General features: G+C 47.0%; 1 protein-coding gene across 1 annotated transcript in view; it reads right to left on the bottom strand.

Annotated features, from left to right (window-relative positions):
* Positions 1-4,142: 4,142 nt before the first annotated feature.
* LOC125723388 (NACHT, LRR and PYD domains-containing protein 12-like) overlaps positions 4,143-24,000 on the bottom strand; it is a 216,133-nt gene continuing 196,275 nt past the window's right edge. The window contains exons 6-10 of the mRNA XM_048999973.1: positions 22,950-23,123; positions 22,069-22,242; positions 6,580-6,753; positions 6,419-6,465; positions 4,143-4,790 (exon numbers count right to left, since the gene is read on the bottom strand). Coding sequence (XP_048855930.1) covers positions 4,270-4,790; positions 6,419-6,465; positions 6,580-6,753; positions 22,069-22,242; positions 22,950-23,123 — 1,090 coding nt within the window. The 3' untranslated portion in view covers positions 4,143-4,269. The remainder of the gene's footprint in view (positions 4,791-6,418; positions 6,466-6,579; positions 6,754-22,068; positions 22,243-22,949; positions 23,124-24,000) is intronic.

Raw genomic sequence — 24,000 nt, 5'->3', positions numbered from 1 at the left:
CGGAGGATCACCAAGAACTTTTACAGTGTGGTGGGGGGGTTGTAAGGCTGCCTGGGCTCCTATCCGTTCTCTCTGACGGGGGCGTAACCGGACCTTTTACAGTAGGGTGGGGGTGGCAAGGGTGTCTGGGCACCTGCCCATTCTGTCTGACGGGGGCATAACCAGACCTTTTACAGTGGGGTGGGGGGTGGCAAGGGTGTCTGGGCACGTGCCCCTTCTGTCCGACGGAGGAGCACCCAGAACTTTTACAGTGTGGTGGGGGGGTTGTCAGGCTGCCTGGGCACCTATCCGTTCTCTGTGACGGGGGCGTGACCGGACCTTTTACAGTGTGGTGGGGGGGGGGGGTAAGGTATCCTGGGCACCTGTACGTTATCTGACGGGGGCATAACCAGACCTTTCACAGTGGGGTGGGGGTGGCAAGGGTGCCTGTGCACCTGCCACTTCTGTCCTATGGGGGAGTAACCAGACCTTTTACAGTGGGGTGAGGGTGGCAAGGGTGCCTGGGCACCTGCCCGTTCTGTCTGACGGGGGCATAACCAGACCTTTCACACTGGGGTGGGGGTGGCAAGGGTGCCTGTGCACCTGCCCCTTCTGTCCTATGGGGGAGTAACCAGACCTTTTACAGTGGGGTGAGGGTGGCAAGGGTGCTGGGGCACCAACCCCTTTGATCCTACCGGGGAGTAACTAGACCTTTTACAGTGGGGTGGGGGTGGCAAGGGTGTCTGGGCACCTGCCCCTTCTGTACGACGGAGGAGCACCAAGAACTTTTACAGTGTGGTGGGGGGGTTGTCAGGCTGCCTGGGGACCTGTCCGTTCTGTCTGACGGGGGCATAACCAGACCTTTTACAGTGGGGTGGGGGTGGCAAGGGTGCCTGGGCACCTGCCCGTTCTGTACGACGGAGGAGCACCAAGAACTTTTACAGTGTGGTGGGGGGGTTGTCAGGCTGCCTGGGGACCTGTCCGTTCTGTCTGACGGGGGCATAACCAGACCTTTTACAGTGGGGTGGGGGTGGCAAGGGTGCCTGGGCACCTGCCCGTTCTGTCTGACGGGGGCATAACCAGATCTTTTACAGTGGGGTGGGGGTGGCAAGGGTGTCTGGTTAGCTGCGCCTTTTGCACGACGGGGGAGAACCAGACCTTTTTCAGTGGGGAGGGGGTGGCAAGGTTGCCTGGGAAACTGCCCGTCTTGTCTGACAGGACTTTAACCAGACGTTTTACAGTGTGTTAGGCAGGCAAGGGGTGCCTGGGCACCTGCCCATTCTGTCTGATGGGGGCATAACCAGACCTTTTACAGTGGGGTGGGGGTTGCAAGGCTGCCGGGGCACCAACCCCTTCGATCCTACGGGGGAGTAACTAGACCTTTTTCAGTGGGGTGGGGGTGGCAAGGGTGTCTGGGCACCTGCCCCTTCTGTCCGACGGAGGAGCACCAAGAACTTTTACAGTGTGGTGGGGGGGTTGTAAGGCTGCATGGGCACCTATCCGTTCTCTGTGACAGGGGCGTAACCGGACCTTTTACAGTGTGGTAGGGGGGGGGGGTAAGGGATCCTGGGCACCTGCCCGTAATCTGACGGGGGCATAACCAGACCTTTCAGAGTGGGGTGGGGCTGGCAAGGGTGTCTGGGTAGCTGCCCCTATTGCACGACGGGGGAGAACCAGACCTTTTACAGTGGGGTGGGGGTGGCAAGGGTGTCTCGGTAGCTGCCCTTTTTGTCCGACGGGGGAGAACCAGACCTTTTTCAGTGGGGTGGGGGTGGCAAGGGTGTCTGGGTAGCTGCCCTTTTTGTCCGACGGGGGAGAACCAGACCTTTTTCAGTGGGGTGGGGGTGGCAAGGGTGTCTGGGTAGCTGCCCTTTTTGTCCGACGGGGGAGAACCAGACCTTTTTCAGTGGGGTGGGGGTGGCAAAGGTGCCTGTGCACCTGCCCCTTCTGTCCTATGGAGGAGTAACCAGACCTTTTTCAGTGGGGTGGGGGTGGCAAAGGTGCCTGTGCACCTGCCCCTTCTGTCCTATGGAGGAGTAACCAGACCTTTTTCAGTGGGGTGGGGGTGGCAAAGGTGCCTGGGCACCTGCCCGTTCTGTCTGACGGGGCTTTAACCAGACCTTTTACAGTGGCGTGGGGGTGGCAAGGTTGCCTGGGAAACTGCCCGTTCTGTCTGACGGGGGCATAACCAGACCTTTTACAGTGGGGTGGGGGTGGCAAGGGTGCCTGGGCACCTGCCCCTTCTATCCTACGGGGGAGTAACCAGACCTTTTACAGTGGGGTGGGGGTGGCAAGGGTGTCTGGGCACCAGCCCGTTCTGTCTGACAGGGGCATAACAAGACCTTTTACAGGGGGGTGGGGGTGGCAATGCTGCCTGGACACCTGCCCCTTCTGTCCTATGGGGGAGTAACCAGACCTTCTACAGTGGGGTGGTAGTGGCAAGGGTGCCTGGGCACATGCCTTTTCTGTCTGACGGGGGCATAACCAGACCTTTTACAGGGGGGTGGGGGTGGCAATGCTGCCTGGACACCTGCCCCTTCTGTCCTATGGGGGAGTAACCAGACCTTTTACAGTGGGGTGGGAGTGGGAAGGGTGCCTGGGCACCAGCCCGTTCTGTCTGACGGGGGCATAACCAGACCTTTTTCAGTGGGGTGGGGGAGGTAAGGGTCTCTGGGCACCTGCCCCTTCTATCCTACGGGGGAGTAACCAGGCCTTTTACAGTATGGTGGGGGTGGCAAGGCTGCCTGGGCACCTGCCCGTTCTGTCTGATGGGGGCATAACCAGACCTTTTACAGTGGGGTGGGGGTGGCAAGGGTGTCTGGGCACCAGCCCGTTCTGTCTGACAGGGGCATAACCAGACCTTTTACAGTCGGGTGGTGGTGGCAAGGCTGCCTGGGCACCTGCCCCTTCTATCCTACGGGGGAGTAATCTGACCTTTTACAGTGGGGTGGGGGAGGTAAGGGTGCCTGGGCACCTGCCCATTCTGTCTGACTGGGGCATAACCAGACCTTTAACAGTGGGTGGGGGGGTGGCAAGGGTGTCTGGTCATCTGCCCATTCTGTCCGACGGGGGAGCAACCAGACCTTTTTCAGTGGGGTGGGGGGGGGGGGGGGGTAAGGGTGCCTGGGCACCTGCCCGTTCTGTCTGACGGGGGAGCAACCAGACCTATTACTGGGGGGTGGGGGTGGCAAGGGTGTTTATTATTTAACAAATCAAATTTCTTTCTTTATTTAAATATATTAATAATAATTTTATTTACTTTAATTCACTGAACCAGGACATAATTATATTTTCCAGTTTTTTTCAGTCTGTTATGTCTCTAGTTAAATGATTATTATACACATTGATTGACAGTCATTATGTCAGTTATGTTCAGCTGCAGTAATACAGTGAATTTAACTTAATCCAGCAGACTGTGGTTTCATTATGTTACTGTTATGCTTTGGGTGACGCTGAAGCAGGACATTAATAGGACAGAACAGAAATCCTTTATTGTCACTGTACAGGGAGGGAATACAGTAAATGGACATAAATATATAAAATGCACATTTACAGGGAAAGCCCCCCCCCAATCAGGATTACATTTAATTACATTTCAGTCAGAGAGAAAACGTATAAAAAACAATATTTTTCATGTTTATTCAGCTCACTGAACACAGTCATTTATTTTTTGTAAAACACACAGTCCTGTGCAAAAGTCTTAGGCCGTCCAAAGAAATGTTTAAACCTGTTTATCTGGGTAGGAAATGTACTTTGGCTTAGAACAAAAAACACAATTTAACATTAGAACGTGTGCAAATTAAAAGTAACACAATAAAAACTAGTAATAATTTCTTCTGTTTTCTAAAAACTTACTGATATCTAGTTGGATGGCTAGATGAACACCGCTTCAGTTCCCAATCTTCTCCTCAGGGACATCTCAGCCGCTCCATGATTTTGTTAAATTTCACCAACAGCTCAGTTAAATAATTAAATATATCGGTTTAAAATGTCAGTGAGAGATTGACTAGCTGTATGAGGTGTGTTAGTGGTCAAGTAAAAAAATACATGGCTGCACTAGACGGTCGCTGCAAATACTGGGATGATTTTAGCAGAGGTTCTGAAATGGCGAAGCTGACACACTTTGACAGGCATCATATCATAGTTTTACACCAACAGGAGGATAATCTAAACATCATTTTCTTTGCCTGCCTAAGACTTTTGCACAGTTCTGTACATTTCAGAGTAAAAAGGATTATAAAGGTTAAAAAGCAGAGATTTTACCTTTTTGCCAGGAGAACCAGCAACACGTCACAGTGACACTGAGGAGTTTATATGAACATAAAACCCTGGATAGAGGGACTCAGTGAATGAGGAGGTGAGTCTGTGCAGGGGGGTCAGTCCATCAGAGGAGACTCTGTAGAAGGACAGAGCACCAGCCCCCCAGTCCAGAAACACCCCTACTCTGCGGGAGCCTGAGGGCTCTATGGGTATGAAAGTCTGTTTATTATTGTGCCAGACAGAGTAACTGTCAGTATTACAGCACAGACCCCATGACTTGTCATTGTCTCCAAGCCCACAGTCATAACTCCCTCCTTTCCTCCTGATCCCTTTATAAGTGACTCCTATCCAGGCTGCACGTCCATCCCACTCAGCCTCCCAGTAACAGCGGCCAGTCAGACTCTCTCTGCACAGAACTTGTTCCCACCAGTCAAATCTCTCTGGATGATCAGGATATGGCAGCTCTGCCCCCCATGTCACCTTCCTGTTCCCCCCTGACAGAGACAGGCGTCTGTGTGCTGTGTTGGGGTCCAGCGTCAGCTGGCAGGAGTCTGTAGGCAGGAGGAAGAATTATTAATCCCATCAGGCCGCCTGTACTTTATGTTTCTGTACGATATAAAAACAGCACAGCTTCCCCTAACGAAGCGGGAACTGAAGCTTATGAAACATAAAGTGGGCGCGCGACGGCGGCGGGAAGAGCCGCCAAAATGGGGCGCGAGCTAAACTAACAGCTTAATTAATTTAATAAAAAAATTACAAAGCAGCGACATTCATCAGACATATTCATCACAAGCATATTTACCACAAAACGACACCAGAGATCAATACTAAAGTCAGTGTCTTTCCTTCAAACCGCTAATTCCGGCGCATCCGGCTCGAAAATGGCCATCAATAACAGAATATTTAAGTAATATTATTACACGTTTAAAGTGATATTTAATAAACATTTGGATCTGGATTCTGATATAAACGATGATTCCGGCACAGATCGTACATCATAAAAAACAGGAAGGTTTTCATTAATTCAGAAAAATATTGCTCTGAAAAACGGGATTATTATCTCATTAATTCGGAAAAACAGAATTAATTTTTCCCAGATTAATGCAATACGCTTCCATAGAGAACCGCTTACCGCGCGCGTGACTGTAGATGCTGCGCCGCTGCCGCGAGGCGTGAGCCCCGCATCTAGCGCACGCACGCGGCCGCTCTAATCTGTTAACATGGGCGCCGAAATGAAATTTGATATTTTCCGCCGCACATCCAGTGTGTCCTAGGCGCTAATTTCTTTTGGCACCGTGGATCAGCAGAACTTTTTAATATTCACGAGTGAAGCCCTACACGATTGGCTGGCTGATTAATATTTATGAGAGGGGCACTACCTCATTGGCCAGTTAACATCGACTTGTGCTGCCTGTTTCTTCTACCTAAAGCAGGGGTGTCCAAATCCAGTCCTGGGGGGCCGGTGCCCTGTGTAGCTCAGCTCTTTCCCTGTTCCACCATAAATAATTCAGCTCAAGAGCTGTGTGGTTATTAGCACAAAGAGATGAATCAGGTGTGTTAAATGAGGGGAAACCCAAAAATGTGCAGGACTCTGGCCCTCCAGGACTGGATTTGGGCTCCCCTGGTTTAAGGGATTCAGTGACCAATCAGTAATATTCTCTCATGAATTTTAAGGAATGTTCCAGAACCACCCTGTAAAAATGCAAATTCACATTTTGCACTTGAGGAGAGAGTCCGGTCTCACTGCCTACAGGTGCCTCCTTAGGACAATACTAACGAATCTCTCACAGAAAACACATACACTCACGGCATCCGCAAAAAGAACAAATGCAAAGGATTCTTTTTTTGTGAAATTAAATATGTATAACTAATTCAGAATATATTTAACCATCCTACACTCCCACACAAACACGAAGATAATACAAGCAGCTATAAAGCATTTGCAAAAAATATTTTAAAAACCGATTAAATTAATTGATAGTGTTTTGGTGATAATTTTGATTTTTTGTTTCGCGTTTGGATGTTTGTCTAAAATGACATGAAACTCACCTAAACACAAACATGGAAATCCATCTACACACAGTGCAAAAAGCCACTCATCACAACAATTGTGTGAATACAACCATAACATACAGTAGTATTCATGGTATTATTAATAAAAACATGCAAAGACACTTACATTTCTGTAAGCCTGCTCTGGTCCTGCACTCTCCACCGTAATCCACACTACAGGAGAAGCAGAATGATATAGTACTGCTGTATCCATTTATTTATTGGTGTCTCTTCTTCACATACATGCATAAGTATCTGTAGCGTGTCAGACACACACTCTGTACTCACTGCAGCTTCTCCAGTTTACAGCTGGGATCCTCCAGTACAGCAGAAAGCAGCTTCACTCCTGAGTCTCCTGGGTGATTGTAGCTCAGGTCCAGCTCTCTCAGGTGTGAGGGGTTTGACCTCAGAGCTGAAGCCAGGGAAGAACAGCCTTCTTCTGTGACTCTACAGCCTGACAGTCTGCAGAAACATGGGAAAAAAATCCACAATAAATAAGATCACCTGACCATTACAAGCATTACTTTTAAGCAAAAGTGACTCCTCTAATAAATATTTCAATAATCACACAAAATTAACATCTTTTGAACATTTTATAAGAACCTATACTTCTCAGAACCAGATCCAGTCGATATAGAATCATTTAAAAATAATCTAGACTTACCCATATTAACCAATGAAACAGCAGATGCCCTTGATGCCAGAGGTGGAGATTTCAGGTCCAGAGAGTACAAATCCAGACCAAGATTTTGTTTCAACCAACCAGATGAATATAAAGAGTCACAGTCACAGAGACTCAACTGGTTTGTTGAAACAAAATCTTGGTCTGGATTTGTACTCCCTGGACCTGAAATCTCCACCTCTGCTTGATGCACCATTAACATCAGAAGAACTCCATAAGGTCCTCAACCAAATGCCTAACAACCAATCGCCAGACCGGATGGTTACCCTGCAGAAATCTATAGGCCATTACAGTGTTATTGAAACCTGATAAAGACCAAACACAGCCCTCCAGTTACCGGCCATTACAGTGTTATTGAAACCTGATAAAGACCCAACACAACCCTCCAGTTACCCGGCACTCTCATTAATGAATAACTTGAAAATCATTACAAAAGCTCTCGCCACTCAGTTACAGACAGTCATTCCTACTATAATCCATCCTGATCAGACAGACTTCATCAAGACCAGACATGCCTCAGACAACATCCATAGATTATTTAATTTAGTCAGTACTGCTCAGCATACCCATACTAAAACCATGATTACATCATTAGATGCAGAAACTGCATCTGACAGTCAGGTGGACATTCCTCTTTAATACATTGCATAGATTTGGTTTTGGAGAATCGTTCACCCACTGGGTTAAAATACTGTACACCTCAGCCAAAGCTACAGTGTCACAGATGGGATCACATCACCTGCATTCACACTCCGACGGGGAAGACGGCCTGCATGCCCACTCTCTCCTTCACTGTTTGCCATCTTCATAGAAACAATTGTGGCAGCAATATGACAGAACAGTGAAATAAATGGAATTCATACTAATAAGTCAACCCAAAATTAATCTCTATGCAGATGATATCTTGCTGTTTTTATGAAACCCTCAAAATATGAAATTTTAATTTTATTAATACCTTTTCAAATCTATCAAACTACACAATAAACTGGAAAAAAACCCATAATATTCTCACTGTCTGAAGATGCCTGGGATTCAGCCGATCAGGATGGTCCATTTCACACTGGAAATATCCGGTACTTGGGTATCTACATCTCCCACAGGCTGTCTGACTTGGTTACCCTCAACTACACCCCCTTATTCAAAACAATAGATGAGTCTCCCACTTAAATCAATAAAAATAAAATTACTCGTCCAGAATAAATTCAGAAAAATTCTTTCAAACTCATTAATGTCACATTTTTGCTGGAAAAACAAAAACTCAAAATCAAACATTCCACATTACAGAAATGTAAATCTCAAGTTGGATTACAAGCTCATTTTTCTTAATTATTACTTAGCAAATCAACTGCAAGACTTAACTAAATGGTCACACTACAGCAGTAACAGCAGCTCATGGTTACAGCAGGAGCAGCTGTACTGTAAAAATCTCAGACATGCAGACTTACTCAAAATTTCATTAAAGAAACAAAACTGCTTTAACAACACAGTGCTGCCATTTCCACAGCACTGACAGCACAGAGGAAAGCCATTAAAATCACTAACTATACTCTCAGAGCCTGTAAATACACGCCAATCTGGAATGATCTGGACTTCCTACTTCACAATATCACTATTCACTATCACTCACGGGGACAGAAAGGGATTACACATCTCCACCTCCTTTTCAGTAACAGTCATTTCATGACATTCGAAGACTTAATCCATAAATACGAGTTGAGAATAAGCAATTTTTCTAATATTTACTAACTGAATCCAGCATCAAAACCAAAACGAACCTCACACATAATACACTGAATCCTCCTCAGATGAGACAACATTCTGCAACTTAAAAATAAAAAGAAACCTCTAGAATATATAATCCTCAATCTGCGACAGAGACATTGATATTTGTACCAAAAATTAATTGGAATAAGGACCTTATCTTTTCCCCCAGCTCTGATTTCTGGATGGACGTCTGCAACAACATATTCACAGTGACAAATACTGGCCTTCAGTTCAGTACAAAGTAATTCACATAAAACATGTGACTCAATATAAAAAGTAGTCAGTACTGATACCTGCTCACAGTGTACAAGGGGTGTCACAGATAATTATCTGCATGCTCTGTGGGACTGTATACCAGCTCACAGTGCACCATGGGTGTCACAGATAATTATCTGCATGCTCTGTTGGCCTGTATACCTGCTCACAGTGCACCATGGGTGTCACAGATAATTATCTGCATGCTCTGTTGGCCTGTATACCTGCTCACAGTGCACCATGGGTGTCACAGATAATTATCTGCATGCTCTGTGGGCCTGTATATCTGCTCACAGTGCACCATGGGTGTCACAGGTAATTATCTGCATGCTCTGTTGGCCTGTATACCTGCTCACAGTGCACCATGGGTGTCACAGATAATTATCTGCATGCTCTGTTGGCCTGTATACCTGCTCACAGTGCACCATGGGTGCCATAGATAATTATCTTCATGCTCTGTGGGCCTGTATACCTGCTCACAGTGCACCATGGGTGTCACAGCTTATTATTTTCTCTATAGGTGAAAGATCTGGACTGCAGACAAGCCAATTCAGCACCTGGACTCTTCTCCGATGAAGCCATACTGTTGTAATAGCCGCAGTATGTGGTTTTGCATTGTCCTGCTGAAATACACAAGGCCTTCCCTGAAACAGACGTCCTCTGGAGGGGAGCATGTGTTGCTCTAAAACCTTTATATACCTTTCAGCATTCATAGTTCCTTCCAAAACATGCAAGCTGCCCATACCGTATGCACTTATGCACCCCCATACCATCAGAGATGCTGGCTTTTGAACTGAACGCTGATAACACGCTGGAAGGTCTCCCTCCTCTTTAGCCCGGAGGACACGGCGCCCTTGATTACCAACAAGAATGTCACATTTGGACTCGTCTGACCATAGAACACTTTCCCTCTTTGAAACAGTCCATTTCAAATGAGTCTTGGCCCACAGGACACGACGGCGCTTCTGGACCATGTTCAGATATGGCTTCCTTTTTGCATGATAGAGCTTTAGCTGGCATCTGCAGATGGCACGGCGGATTGTGTTTACCGACTGTGCTTTCTGGAAGTATTCCTGGGCCCATTTAGTAATGTCACTGACACAATCATGCCGATGAGTGATGTAGAGTCGTCTGAGGGCCCGAAGACCACGGGCATCCAATACAGGTCTTCGGCCTTTGAACATTTGTAATATTATCTATGTTCTGTTGTGAATAAAATATAGGCTCATGTGATTTGAAAGTGTTTTATTTGTTATTTCATTCAAATATAAAGTACTTTTCTAGAATTCTGGTTGTTTGTATGTTTGCTGGGGGCGGCAAGGTGGTGCAGTGGTTAGCACTATTGCCTAACACCTCTGGGACCCGGGTTCAAGTCTCCACCTGGGTCACATGTGTGTGGAGTTTGCATGTTCTCCCCATGTCGTCGTGGGGTTTCCTCCGGGTACTCCGGTTTTCCCCACAGTCCAAAAACATGCTGAGGCTAATTGGAGTTGCTAAATTGCCCGACTGGTATGTGAATGTGCCCTGCGATGGGTTGGCCCCCCATCCTGGGTTGTTCCCTACCTTTTGCCTATTGCTTCCGGGATAGGCTCCGGACCCCCAGCGACCCAGTAGGATAAGCGGTTTGGAAAATGGATGGATGGATGTATGTTTGCAGCAAACTATTTTGTGAATAAAAGCTACCTCAACGCCCACCGCCCCCTTACTTTTTTGCAGTTATTTTTATTAATTATTATTATTACTGTTTGATTCATGTATTGTATGTTTCAGTCATTACAGATATGTATGAAAGTGTGTCTGTGTATGTATGGACATTCACATCTATGTATTAATATACACTGCTCAAAAAAATTGAAGGAACACTTTTTAATATGTGTAGCATCAAGTCTATTAAAGTTCTGGGATATTGATCAGGTCAGTTAAGTAGCGGAGGGGGTTGTTAATCAGTTTCAGCTGCTTTGGTGTTAATGAAATTATCAACAGGTGAACTAGAGGGGCAACAATGAGACGACCCCCAAAACAGGAATGGTTTAACAGGTGGAGGCCACTGGCATTTTTCCCTCCTCATCTTTTCTGACAGTTTTTTCACTAGTTTTGCATTTGGCGACGGTCAGTGTCACTACTGGTAGCATGAGGCGATACCTGGACCCTACAGAGGTTGCACAGGTAGTCCAACTCCTCCAGGATGGCGCATCAGTACGTGCCATTGCCAGAAGGTTTGCTGTGTCTCCCAGCACAATCTCAAGGGCATGGAGGAGATTCCAGGAGACAGGCAGTTATTCAAGGAGAGCTGGACAGGGCGGTAGAAGGTCCTTAACCCATCAGCAGGACCGGTATCTGCTCCTTTGTGCAAGGAGGAATAGGATGAACACTGCTGGAGCCCTACAAAATGACCTCCATCAGGCCACTGGTGTGAATGTCTCTCAGCAAACAATCAGAAACAGACATCATAAGGGTGCCCTGAGGACCCAATGTCCTCTAGTGGACCCTGTGCTCACTGCCCAGCACCATGGAGCTCGATTGGCATTTGCCATAGATTACCAGAATTTGCAGGTCTGCTACTGGTGCCCTGTGCTTTTCACAGATGAGAGCAGGTTCACCCTCAGCACATGTGACAGACGTGAAAGGGTCTGGAGAAGCCATGGAGAACGTTATGCTGCCTGCAGCATTGTTCAGCATGACCGGTTTGGTGGTGGGTCAGTGATGGTCTGGGGAGGCATATCCATGGAGGGATGCACAGTCCTCTACCGGCTAGACAACGGCACCTTGACTGCCATTAGGTATCAGGATGAAATCCTTGAACCCATTGTCAGACCCTATGCTGGTGCGGTGGGTCCTGGGTTCCTCCTGGTGCACGACAATGCCCGGCCTCATGTGGCAAGAGCATGTAGGCAGTTCCTGGAGGATGAAGGAATTGATACCATTGACTGCCCCCCACGGACATTATGTTTCGTCCACTCGATGCCACCAGGTTGCACCTCAGACTGTCCAGAAGCTCAGTGATACCCTGGTCCAGATGTGAGAGGAGATCCTCCAGGACATCATCCATGGTCTCATTAGGACGATGCCCCGACATTGTCAGGCATGCATACAACCATGTGGGGGCCATACAAACTACTGAGTATGATACTGTTACTGTAATGAAATTTCAACAAAATGGACTAGTCTGCCACATCATTTTTCACTTTGATTTTCAGGGTGTCTTTGAATTCAGCCCTCTGTAGGTTGATAATTTCATTTCCATCAAACGATGTGGCATCCTTTCATTCCTAACACATTACCCAGTCTACATCAGTATAGATATCCAGCGTGATTTTTCCCCCCCATTGATATCTGATGTGTTTTCAAAGTGTTCCTTTAATTTTTTTGAGGAGTGTATATGTGTGATAATTTTTTATTTACTAATTTCTTTTTGACAATTACGGCTCCAATCATCCACAATCATCATATATAAATAGAATCCTTCGTTTTTTACTTTTTTGCATTTATCTCCTTTTCTTTTCCTCTCCCCTCTACGACTCCTCACATTAAATACTGACTTCATTCGCCCCCCCATTCCTGCCACTTCAACTAGCCTCTACTTTGGGGTAGTGGTTCTTTTCACCTGTGCCTCTGGGTGGGGCAGGTCACCTAGTGCACTGGGGGTGGGGTGTCGCAGACACTCTCACAGACAGATACACTGTCACAGACACTCTCACAGACACATACACTGTCACAGACAATCTCACACACGCGTACCCTGCCACAGACACTGTCACACACACGTACCCTGTCACAGACACTCTCACACACACGTACCCTGTCACAGACACTCTCATACACATGTACCCTGTCACAGACACTCTCAAACACACGTACCCTGCCGCAGACACTCACACACACGCGTACCCGGTCACAGACACTCTCACACACGCGTACCCTGTCACAGACACTCTCAAACACACATACCCTGCCAGACACTCACACATACATGTATCCTGCCGCAGACACTCTCACACACACGTACCCTGCCGCAGACACTCTCAGACACGTGTACCCTGTCGCAGACACTCTCACACACACGTACCCTGCCGCAGACACTCTCACACACACGTACCCTGCCGCAGACACTCTCACACACACGTACCCTGCCGCAGACACTCTCACACACACGTACCCTGTCACAGACACTCTCACACACGCGTACCGTGTCACAGACACTCTCACACACACATACCCTGCCAGACACTCTCACACACATGTACCCTGCCAGACACTCTCATACACATGTACCCTGCCAGACACTCTCACACACACGTACCCTGCCAGACACTCTCACACACACATACCCTGCCAGACACTCTCACACACACATACCCTGCCACAGACACTCTCACACACACGTACCCTGCCACAGACACTCTCATACACATGTACCCTGCCACAGACACTCTCATACACATGTACCCTGCCACAGACACTCTCATACACATGTACCCTGTCACAGACACTCTCACACACATACCCTGCCAGACACTCTCACACACACATACCCTGCAAGACACTCTCACACACACATACCCTGCCACAGACACTCTCACACACGTACCCTGCCACAGACACTCTCACACACGCGTACCCTGCCACAGACACTCTCACACACACGTACCCTGCCACAGACACTCTCACACACACGTACCCTGCCACAGACACTCTCACACACACGTACCCTGCCACAGACACTCTCACACACACGTACCCTGTCACAGACACTCTCACACACACATACCCTGCCAGACACTCTCACACACACATACCCTGCCACAGACACTCTCACACACACATACCCTGCCAGACACTCTCACACACACATACCCTGCCACAGACACTCTCACACACACGTACCCTGCCACAGACACTCTCACACACGCGTACCCTGCCACAGACACTCTCACACACACATACCCTGCCAGACACTCTCACACACACATACCCTGCCACAGACACTCTCATACACACGTACCCTGTCACAGACACTCTCACACACACGTACCCTGCCAGACACTCTCACACACATGTACCCTGCCAGACACTCTCACACACACGTACCCTGCCACAGACACTCTCACACACACGTACCCTGCCACAGACACTCTCATACACATGTACCCTGCCACAGACACTCTCATACACATGTACCCTGCCACAGACACTCTCATACACATGTACCCTGTCACAGACACTCTCACACACATACCCTGCCAGACACTCTCACACACACATACCCTGCAAGACACTCTCACACACACATACCCTGCCACAGACACTCTCACACACGTACCCTGCCACAGACACTCTCACACATGCGTACCCTGCCACAGACACTCTCACACACGCATACCCTGCCAGACACTCTCACACACACATACCCTGCCACAGACACTCTCACACACACATACCCTGCCAGACACTCTCACACACACATACCCTGCCACAGACACTCTCACACACACGTACCCTGCCACAGACACTCTCATACACATGTACCCTGCCACAGACACTCTCATACACATGTACCCTGCCACAGACACTCTCATACACATGTACCCTGTCACAGACACTCTCACACACATACCCTGTCACAGACACTCTCACACACATACCCTGCCAGACACTCTCACACACACATACCCTGCAAGACACTCTCACACACACATACCCTGCCACAGACACTCTCACACACGTACCCTGCCACAGACACTCTCACACACGTGTACCCTGCCACAGACACTCTCACACACGCGTACCCTGCCACAGACACTCTCACACACGCGTACCCTGCCACAGACACTCTCACACACACGTACCCTGCCACAGACACTCTCACACACACGTACCCTGTCACAGACACTCTCACACACACGTACCCTGCCAGACACTCTCACACACACATACCCTGCCACAGACACTCTCACACACACATACCCTGCCAGACACTCTCACACACACATACCCTGCCACAGACACTCTCACACACACGTACCCTGCCACAGACACTCTCACACACGCGTACCCTGCCACAGACACTCTCACACACACGTACCCTGCCAGACACTCTCACACACACATACCCTGCCACAGACACTCTCATACACACGTACCCTGTCACAGACACTCTCACACACACGTACCCTGCCAGACACTCTCACACACATGTACCCTGCCAGACACTCTCATACACACGTACCCTGCCAGACACTCACACACACGTACCCTGCCAGACACTCTCACACACACGTACCCTGCCACAGACACTCTCACACACACGTACCCTGCCACAGACACTCTCATACACATGTACCCTGCCACAGACACTCTCATACACATGTACCCTGCCACAGACACTCTCATACACATGTACCCTGTCACAGACACTCTCACACACATACCCTGCCAGACACTCTCACACACACATACCCTGCAAGACACTCTCACACACACATACCCTGCCACAGACACTCTCACACACGTACCCTGCCACAGACACTCTCACACATGCGTACCCTGCCACAGACACTCTCACACACACATACCCTGCCAGACACTCTCACACACACATACCCTGCCACAGACACTCTCACACACACATACCCTGCCAGACACTCTCACACACACATACCCTGCCACAGACACTCTCACACACACGTACCCTGCCACAGACACTCTCACACATGCGTACCCTGCCACAGACACTCTCACACACACATACCCTGCCAGACACTCTCACACACACATACCCTGCCACAGACACTCTCATACACATGTACCCTGTCACAGACACTCTCAAACACACGTACCCTGCCGCAGACACTCACACACACGCGTACCCGGTCACAGACACTCTCACACACGCGTACCCTGTCACAGACACTCTCAAACACACATACCCTGCCAGACACTCACACATACATGTATCCTGCCGCAGACACTCTCACACACACGTACCCTGCCGCAGACACTCTCAGACACGTGTACCCTGTCGCAGACACTCTCACACACACGTACCCTGCCGCAGACACTCTCACACACACGTACCCTGCCGCAGACACTCTCACACACACGTACCCTGCCGCAGACACTCTCACACACACGTACCCTGCCGCAGACACTCTCACACACACGTACCCTGTCACAGACACTCTCACACACGCGTACCGTGTCACAGACACTCTCACACACACATACCCTGCCAGACACTCTCACACACATGTACCCTGCCAGACACTCTCATACACATGTACCCTGCCAGACACTCTCACACACACGTACCCTGCCAGACACTCTCACACACACATACCCTGCCACAGACACTCTCACACACACGTACCCTGCCACAGACACTCTCATACACATGTACCCTGCCACAGACACTCTCATACACATGTACCCTGCCACAGACACTCTCATACACATGTACCCTGTCACAGACACTCTCACACACATACCCTGCCAGACACTCTCACACACACATACCCTGCCAGACACTCTCACACACACATACCCTGCCACAGACACTCTCACACACGTACCCTGCCACAGACACTCTCACACACGCGTACCCTGCCACAGACACTCTCACACACACATACCCTGCCAGACACTCTCACACACACATACCCTGCCACAGACACTCTCACACACACATACCCTGCCAGACACTCTCACACACACATACCCTGCCACAGACACTCTCACACACACGTACCCTGCCACAGACACTCTCACACATGCGTACCCTGCCACAGACACTCTCACACACACATACCCTGCCAGACACTCTCACACACACATACCCTGCCACAGACACTCTCATACACATGTACCCTGTCACAGACACTCTCAAACACACGTACCCTGCCGCAGACACTCACACACACGCGTACCCGGTCACAGACACTCTCACACACACGTACCCTGTCACAGACACTCTCAAACACACATACCCTGCCAGACACTCACACATACATGTATCCTGCCGCAGACAAACGGCAAATGACAAATGGGACCAAACTGTTTGTCCGTTATAAGCGAAATTCCATTGTATGTGAGTCCGCTATATGCGATGCTTTTTCTGCAGGTTCTTAAAGGCGCACGGCCAGCGGACCTTGTCTGTTACAGATGATATTCCGTTATAAGCGAGTTCGTTATAATGGGATTATACTGCACCTCCAACTCCACCTAGCAGACATACCTATGAGGGGATTGAGGTATGGATTGATTCTGATCGTGTTTGGACTAAACACCCCGGGATTCAAATACATCGTCCACCGTGATTCACCCACAGTATTGTTGTGCCACAGGTGAACTGCACAAACATGTTTTTTCACTGATCACTTATATAACTTGTTTCTCACAGAAAGAGCTAGAACACCTATCTTGCCTTTCCCAGCGGAAAGGGAGGCTTATCTTTTCTCTCCCAGGGGAAAAGGGAAAGTCTTGCCCAAAATGCTTCATAACCGCAAGCGCAAAACAGCCTCACCTGGACAGGAATTGGAGAATAAACAGCATATTCCCTGAGGAAGGGGGTGAGCCTGGCCAGCTCGCCCCCTCCCCGCACGCGTACCACTCCAGATTTAGCATAAAGGAAGGGGGAGAGCTCAGCACTGACCGGAGATCAGTCGTGGGATAGAGCGCGCATCGCCCGGAACTTCTCAGGAATTATGTGTTGGTCTCCTGCCAGGACTGAAAGGGGCTCCCCAGTCCGTGTGTGAAGGTGGGTGATTATAGCACGTCCGAGTGTAGATGGCTTGTGGCTACTTTTTCATTTTATTAATTAGTGGGATTACCTATCATCCATCCATCCATCCATTTTCCAAACCACTTATCCTACTGGGTTACGGGGGGTCCGGAGCCTATCCCGGAAGCAATGGGCACGAGGCAGGGAACAACCCAGGATGGGGGGCCAGCCCATCGCAGGGCACACTCACACACCATGCACTCACACACGCATTCCTATGGGCAATTTAGCAAGTCCAATTAGCCTCAGCATGTTTTTGGACTGTGGGGGGAAACTGGAGTAACCGGAGGAAACCCCACGACGACATGGGGAGAACATGCAATCTCCATACACATGTGACCCAGGCGGAGACTCGAACCCGGGTCCCAGAGGTGTGAGGTAACAGTGCTAACCACTGCACCACCATGCTGCCCCCGATTACCTATCAATGCTTATGAAATATATCATAATTTTGTGTATATTTTAAGAAATATTTCTGAACGGACCAAAGCGAACCTGATTGTTCCTTCGACATCCCTATATCCCCCTCTCACATTAAAACAATATTCTAGGTGGGGTCTTACCAAGGAATTGTATAATCTTAGCATCACTTCATTTAAATTAAACTCCACACACCTAGAGATGTAACCCAACATCCTATTGGCCTTTTTAATTGCTTCCCCACACTGGCGAGAGTGGGACATGGAAGCATCAACATTCACACCGAGGTCTTTCTCATAATCAGCTACCTTTATTTCAGAGGAACCCATAAAAAATCTGTACTTTATATTTCTGCTCCCTGCATGGATTACCTTACATTTATCTACATTAAATTTGATCTGCCAGGTATCAGCCCAGTCGCTAATTAAATCAAGATCCCGTTGTAGCCTCTCCGCTGCTAGATCAGTATTTGCTACATCATCCACCTTGGTGTTGTCTGCAAATTTAACTTGTTTACTGTATGTATTGGTGTCAATATCATTAATGTAAAATAGGAACAATAGTGGTCCTAAAATTGAACCCTGCGGTACCCCACTATGAACGCAGGCCCACTGTGACATTGTGCCTCTAATAACTACCTGCTGCTTCCTGTCTGTTAACCAGTTTTCAATCCAAGATGCTACAGTTCCTAAAATCCCTGCAGCTTTGAGCTTAAGCAAGAGCTGTTTGAGGGGGACAACATCAAAGGTCTTCTGCAAATGTAAGTACTTTTTGTGACCAAGTTCTATTTTTGCTTCCTCAAAGAACTCAAGTAGATTAGTTAAACAGGATCTACTTCTCCTAAATCCAGGTTGGCTACCCCTCAGAATGTTATTTGTATCCAGGTTATTTGTATCCATAACTTTTCCAGTTATGCAAGTTAAAGTAATTGGCCTATAGTTTACTGGATTACATCTATCCCCTTTTTTGAATATGGGTGTTATATTAGCATACTTCCAATCATAAGGTACCACACGTGCAAATAAGGATTTCGGAAACAGTAAAGTTAAAGGTTGGCTAATAATAACCCTCATCTATTTTAAAACTATAGGTAAGATGCCATCAGGACCCTGTGATTTATTTATTTTGAGCTTAGCTAGGTTTTGTACCACATCAGCCTCAGTTATACATACAGTCCCTCCACAATTATTGGCACCCCTTTGTACAAGGGGTAAGAAAAAATCCACCTTCTGGTGAAGTTGCTTCATCTCACACGGAAAAAAATGAGAAAAATCCAACCTTTACTTAAAATCAATTTATTTGAAGGAAAATCAAATCCTTCATCAATAAATAATTATTTTTAACAAAAACACATGAGCCACGTTTATTGGCAGCCCTGCAAATTATAGTGAACACTGTGACGCCCGCTCCGTCCGCTCCTCGTGTGTGCCACGCCCCTAATTACCCACGTGTGATTCCCTGATTGTGCCCAGTCGCGTCATGTTCTTTTCTGATTAGTTCCCTGTATTTAAGTTTCTGTTGTACACTAACCCGTTGTCTGTCATTGATGTTACCTGCCGTTTGTCCCTGCCTGCGTTTCCGTCCTGCCCTATTCCCAATTAAACCCTCGTTTGCCCCGTTTACTGCCTTCCTGCCTGGTCCTTCCTGCCCACCTGCCTTACCCGAATTTACGTAGCGTGACAAACACAATGTAACTGAAGCATGTTTCCCATGTAAATTATACATATTTGAGTTGATTGAAGTGAATAGAAACCTTCAAGCTGTTATCCATGACTTCCTGAGTAACTGGGGTACAAACATGAGGAGACACAGAGGCCAAATTCCCTTAGTCATCCATCAACATGGGAAAGATAAGAGACACACAGACCAAATGAGGGAGAAGTGTGCTGACCTTCATAAGTCAGGGAATGGGTATTAAAATAGCTACTCGCCTTAAAATGCCCATTTCTACTGTTAGGGCAATAATTAAAAAGTGGACATCAACTGGAACTGTTAGAAACCTGCCTGAAAGAGGACCCAAGTTTATTTTGCCCCCACATACAGTGAGGATGATCGTAAGAGAGACAAAAATCCCCAAGGATGACTGTTAGTCAATTACCAGACAAAGTAAAACCTTGGGGTTACCACGTCTCCAAAAACCATCAGACGCCCCCTTCATGCTAACAGACGTTTTGAAAGTTATGACAGAAAGAAGCTTTTTCTGTCAGTTACTTAAAATGTTAGAGCCAGGAGTTTGCAAAACATTATACAACTTTGACTGGAATGAAATTCAATGATCAGATGAAACAAAAATGGAGCTTTTGGGCAATAAACATTCAAGGTGGGTTTGGCGTAAAAAGAAGGATGGTTATAATGAAATGAACCTTATCCCAGCTGTAAGATATGGTGGAGGTTCTGTGATGTTGTGGAGCTGTTTTTCCTCCAAAAACCCTGGAAACCTCGTTAGGGTACATGGCACTATGGGGTCCATGAAATACCAGGACATTTTATATCAAAATTTGGCTGCTGCTGCCAGGAAACAAAAACTGGGGCTTCATTGGATCTTCCAGCAGGACGGTGATAGAATAGAATAGAATAGAATAAACCTTTATTATCCCACGAATGAGAAATTTAGGTGTTACAGAGCTCTTGCACAAAAACGTAATATAGAACAATAGGAGCAGGTAGATACACAAAGATATAAGTACAAATGTACAAAAGTTTTGGAAATAAATAAAGATGTACAGAGATATGTACAAAATGTACAGAGATATGTACACAAGTGCGGGGGTGGGGTGGGGTGTGAATGATCCTGGTTACAGCATGTGATATGTCAGTTAAACATATATGAGTAAAAAATACTCACGCTAAACTGTTATAATGTCTGACAGCCGCTGGTAAGAATGACCTGCGGTAGCGCTCCTTCCTACACTGTGATCCTAAGCACATGTCCAAATAAACATAAAAATGGTCAGCTGACCGCAGAATCAAGCTTCTGCCATGGCCATCTCAGTCCCCTGACCTGAACCCCACTGAAAACCTGTGGGCTGAGCTGAAGAGGAGAGTGTACAAGAGAGGGCCGAGGACCCTGGGTGATCTGGAGAGATTCTGTAAAGAGGAATGGTCTCAGATGCCCTGCTCTGTATTCTCCAACCTTATAAAATGTTATAGGAGACTCAGTGCTGTTATACTGGCAAAGTGAGGCTGTACAAAGTATTAAAAGCAGGGCTGCCAATAATCGTTTTTGTTGAAAATAATTATTTCTTGATGAAGGATTTGTTTTTCTTTGAATAAATTTATTTCAATGAAAGGTTGGATTTTTCTCATTTTTTCAGTGTGAGATGAAGCTGCTTCACTAAAAGGTGGATTTTTTTCTAACCCTTTTTACAAATCTTTACAAGGGGGGCAATAATTGTGGAGGGACTGTATATTGTTTATATAGGACACTGTATTTGTACTAAATGGTGGTAATTTAATCATGTCCTCTACTGTGAACACCCGTGTAAAATAATCATTAAACTCATTTACTATATTAATTTTCATTTTCAATTATAAGGCCGTTACTATCCTGCAGATGAGTGATTTCAGCTTTTAGAGCTCTTTTGGAGTTAAAATATTGGAAGAAACTTTTAATGTCATCCTTAACCTCCAATGCAGTCTTACTTTCGACATTCCACTTACTGTAGCGAATCTAATGTTATTTTTTAAGTCAACCCCTAGACTTAGATACTCCTGCTTTATTTTGAAATCATTAGTTATTTTCTACCTTAGTATTTCCAGCATACAGTGTGAAATACCCAGTAATACTCACCTCACTACCCCCAGTTTACAGTGTGGAATACCCAGTCAGACTGACCTCAGTATCTCCAGGTTGCAGTGTGGAATACCCAGTCAGACTGACCTCAGTATCTCCAGTTTACAGTGTAAGTCCCCCAGTCCAGCAGAGAGCAGCTTCACTCCTGAGTCCTGCAGGTCATTGTCACTCAGGTCCAGCTCTCTCAGGGGTGAGGAGTTTGATCTGAGAGCTGAAGCCAGTGCCTCACAGCATTTCTCTGTGAGTTCACACCGGCCCACCCTTAAAAAGATTAAACACTTTTAAATCCAGTTTTTACACTGCAGCACTGTATTCAAATGAGGAGGATAAGGGTCATGACATAATGGATTTTCAGAAAACAATTAAATTATTAAAAATAATTTTAACAATCATTCCGATTCTATTTGGTGTCCATTATTTTTTTGTCCATAACACGTTAAAGTCAGCATGTTTATCTGTAACAGTGCTGTTAACTTTGCTAACCAACACAAATGTTTTGCATGGATTATATGTGTCACGCCCAGCTCGTGTGATCCTCGTGTGCCACGCCCCCTCATTAACAACGTCTGCTGCCCCGATTCTGACCAGCTGTTTCCTGTTATTTCGGCTTGTCTTGTGTATTTCAGTCCGTGTTTAGGTCTGTTTCCCTAGATCTGTCATTGATGTTGTGAGCCGTGTTTCCTCGTCTGCCCTTAATAAACCCCGTTTGCTCGTCTTCACGGCTCCACTGCCCTGTCTGCCTGCTCCTCCGCTCAGCGGACGTCACAATATGGTTGAATGGATGTTTCCTGCTTCCCTGCTTAATTATTTCTAGCATGGATCGAGGGCTGATAAGATTGTGGGATATAAGGACGTAGGAGAAGAAAACAGAAGCTGTTTGTGTTTGTTTATTATGTAACTGCTGAAAGGCATTGTGGGTTTTCTTGCTGTCCAGTTACTTTTGTGTAAAATGCATATTCTGTACTCACTGCAGCTTCTCCAGTTTACAGCTGAGATCCTCCAGTACAGCAGAGAGTAGCTTCACTCCTGAATCTCCTGGGTGATTGTAGCTCAGATCCAGCTCTCTCAGGTGTGAGGGGTTTGACCTCAGAGCTGAAGCCAGGGAAGAACAGCCTTCTTCTGTGACTCTACAGCCTGACAGCCTGCAGAGAAAGACAGAAACTCCCAATAAATAATATCACCTCACCATTATAATTATTAAATAAATGTGATGCTCTAATAAAAAATTCAAGAATTACAGTTTAGTGTCTAAGACAAGGCAGGACCCCTCCTCTCTTTCCCTTAGCTAATTGCTCACTATCTCCTCTTTATAGTGTGGAATACACAGTAATACTGACCTCAGTATCTAAAGCGTACAGTGTGGAATACCCAATATTACTGACCTCAGTATCTCCAGTTTGTGGTTTGGAATACCCAGCAATACTGGCCTCAGTATCCCCAGTTTACAGTGTGGAATATCCAGTAATACTGGCCTCAGTATCTCTAGTTTGCGGTGTGGAATACCCAGCAATACTGGCCTCAGTATCCTCAGTTTACAGTGTGGAATATCCAGTAATACTGGCCTCAGTATCCCCAGTTTACAGTGTGGAATATCCAGTAATACTGGCCTCAGTATCTCCAGTTTGCGGTGTGGAATATCCAGTAATACTGGCATCAGTATCCCCAGTTTACAGTGTGGAATATCCAGTAATACTGGCCTCAGTATCTCCAGTTTGCGGTGTGGAATATCCAGTAATACTGGCATCAGTATCCCCAGTTTACAGTGTGGAATATCCAGTAATACTGGCCTCAGTATCTCCAGTTTACAGTGTGGAATATCCAGTAATACTGGCATCAGTATCCCCAGTTTACAGTGTGGAATATCCAGTAATACTGGCCTCAGTATCTCCAGTTTGCGGTGTGGAATACCCCACAATACTGGCCTCAGTATCCTCAGTTTACAGTGTGAAATATCCAGTAATACTGACCTCAGTATCTCCAGTTTACAGTGTGGAATACTCAGTAAAACTGACCTCAGTA

The sequence above is a fragment of the Brienomyrus brachyistius genome, unplaced genomic scaffold (assembly GCF_023856365.1).
Source record: "Brienomyrus brachyistius isolate T26 unplaced genomic scaffold, BBRACH_0.4 scaffold48, whole genome shotgun sequence".
Lineage (NCBI taxonomy): Eukaryota > Metazoa > Chordata > Actinopteri > Osteoglossiformes > Mormyridae > Brienomyrus > Brienomyrus brachyistius.
This window is presented reverse-complemented; position numbering and strand designations above follow the sequence as displayed.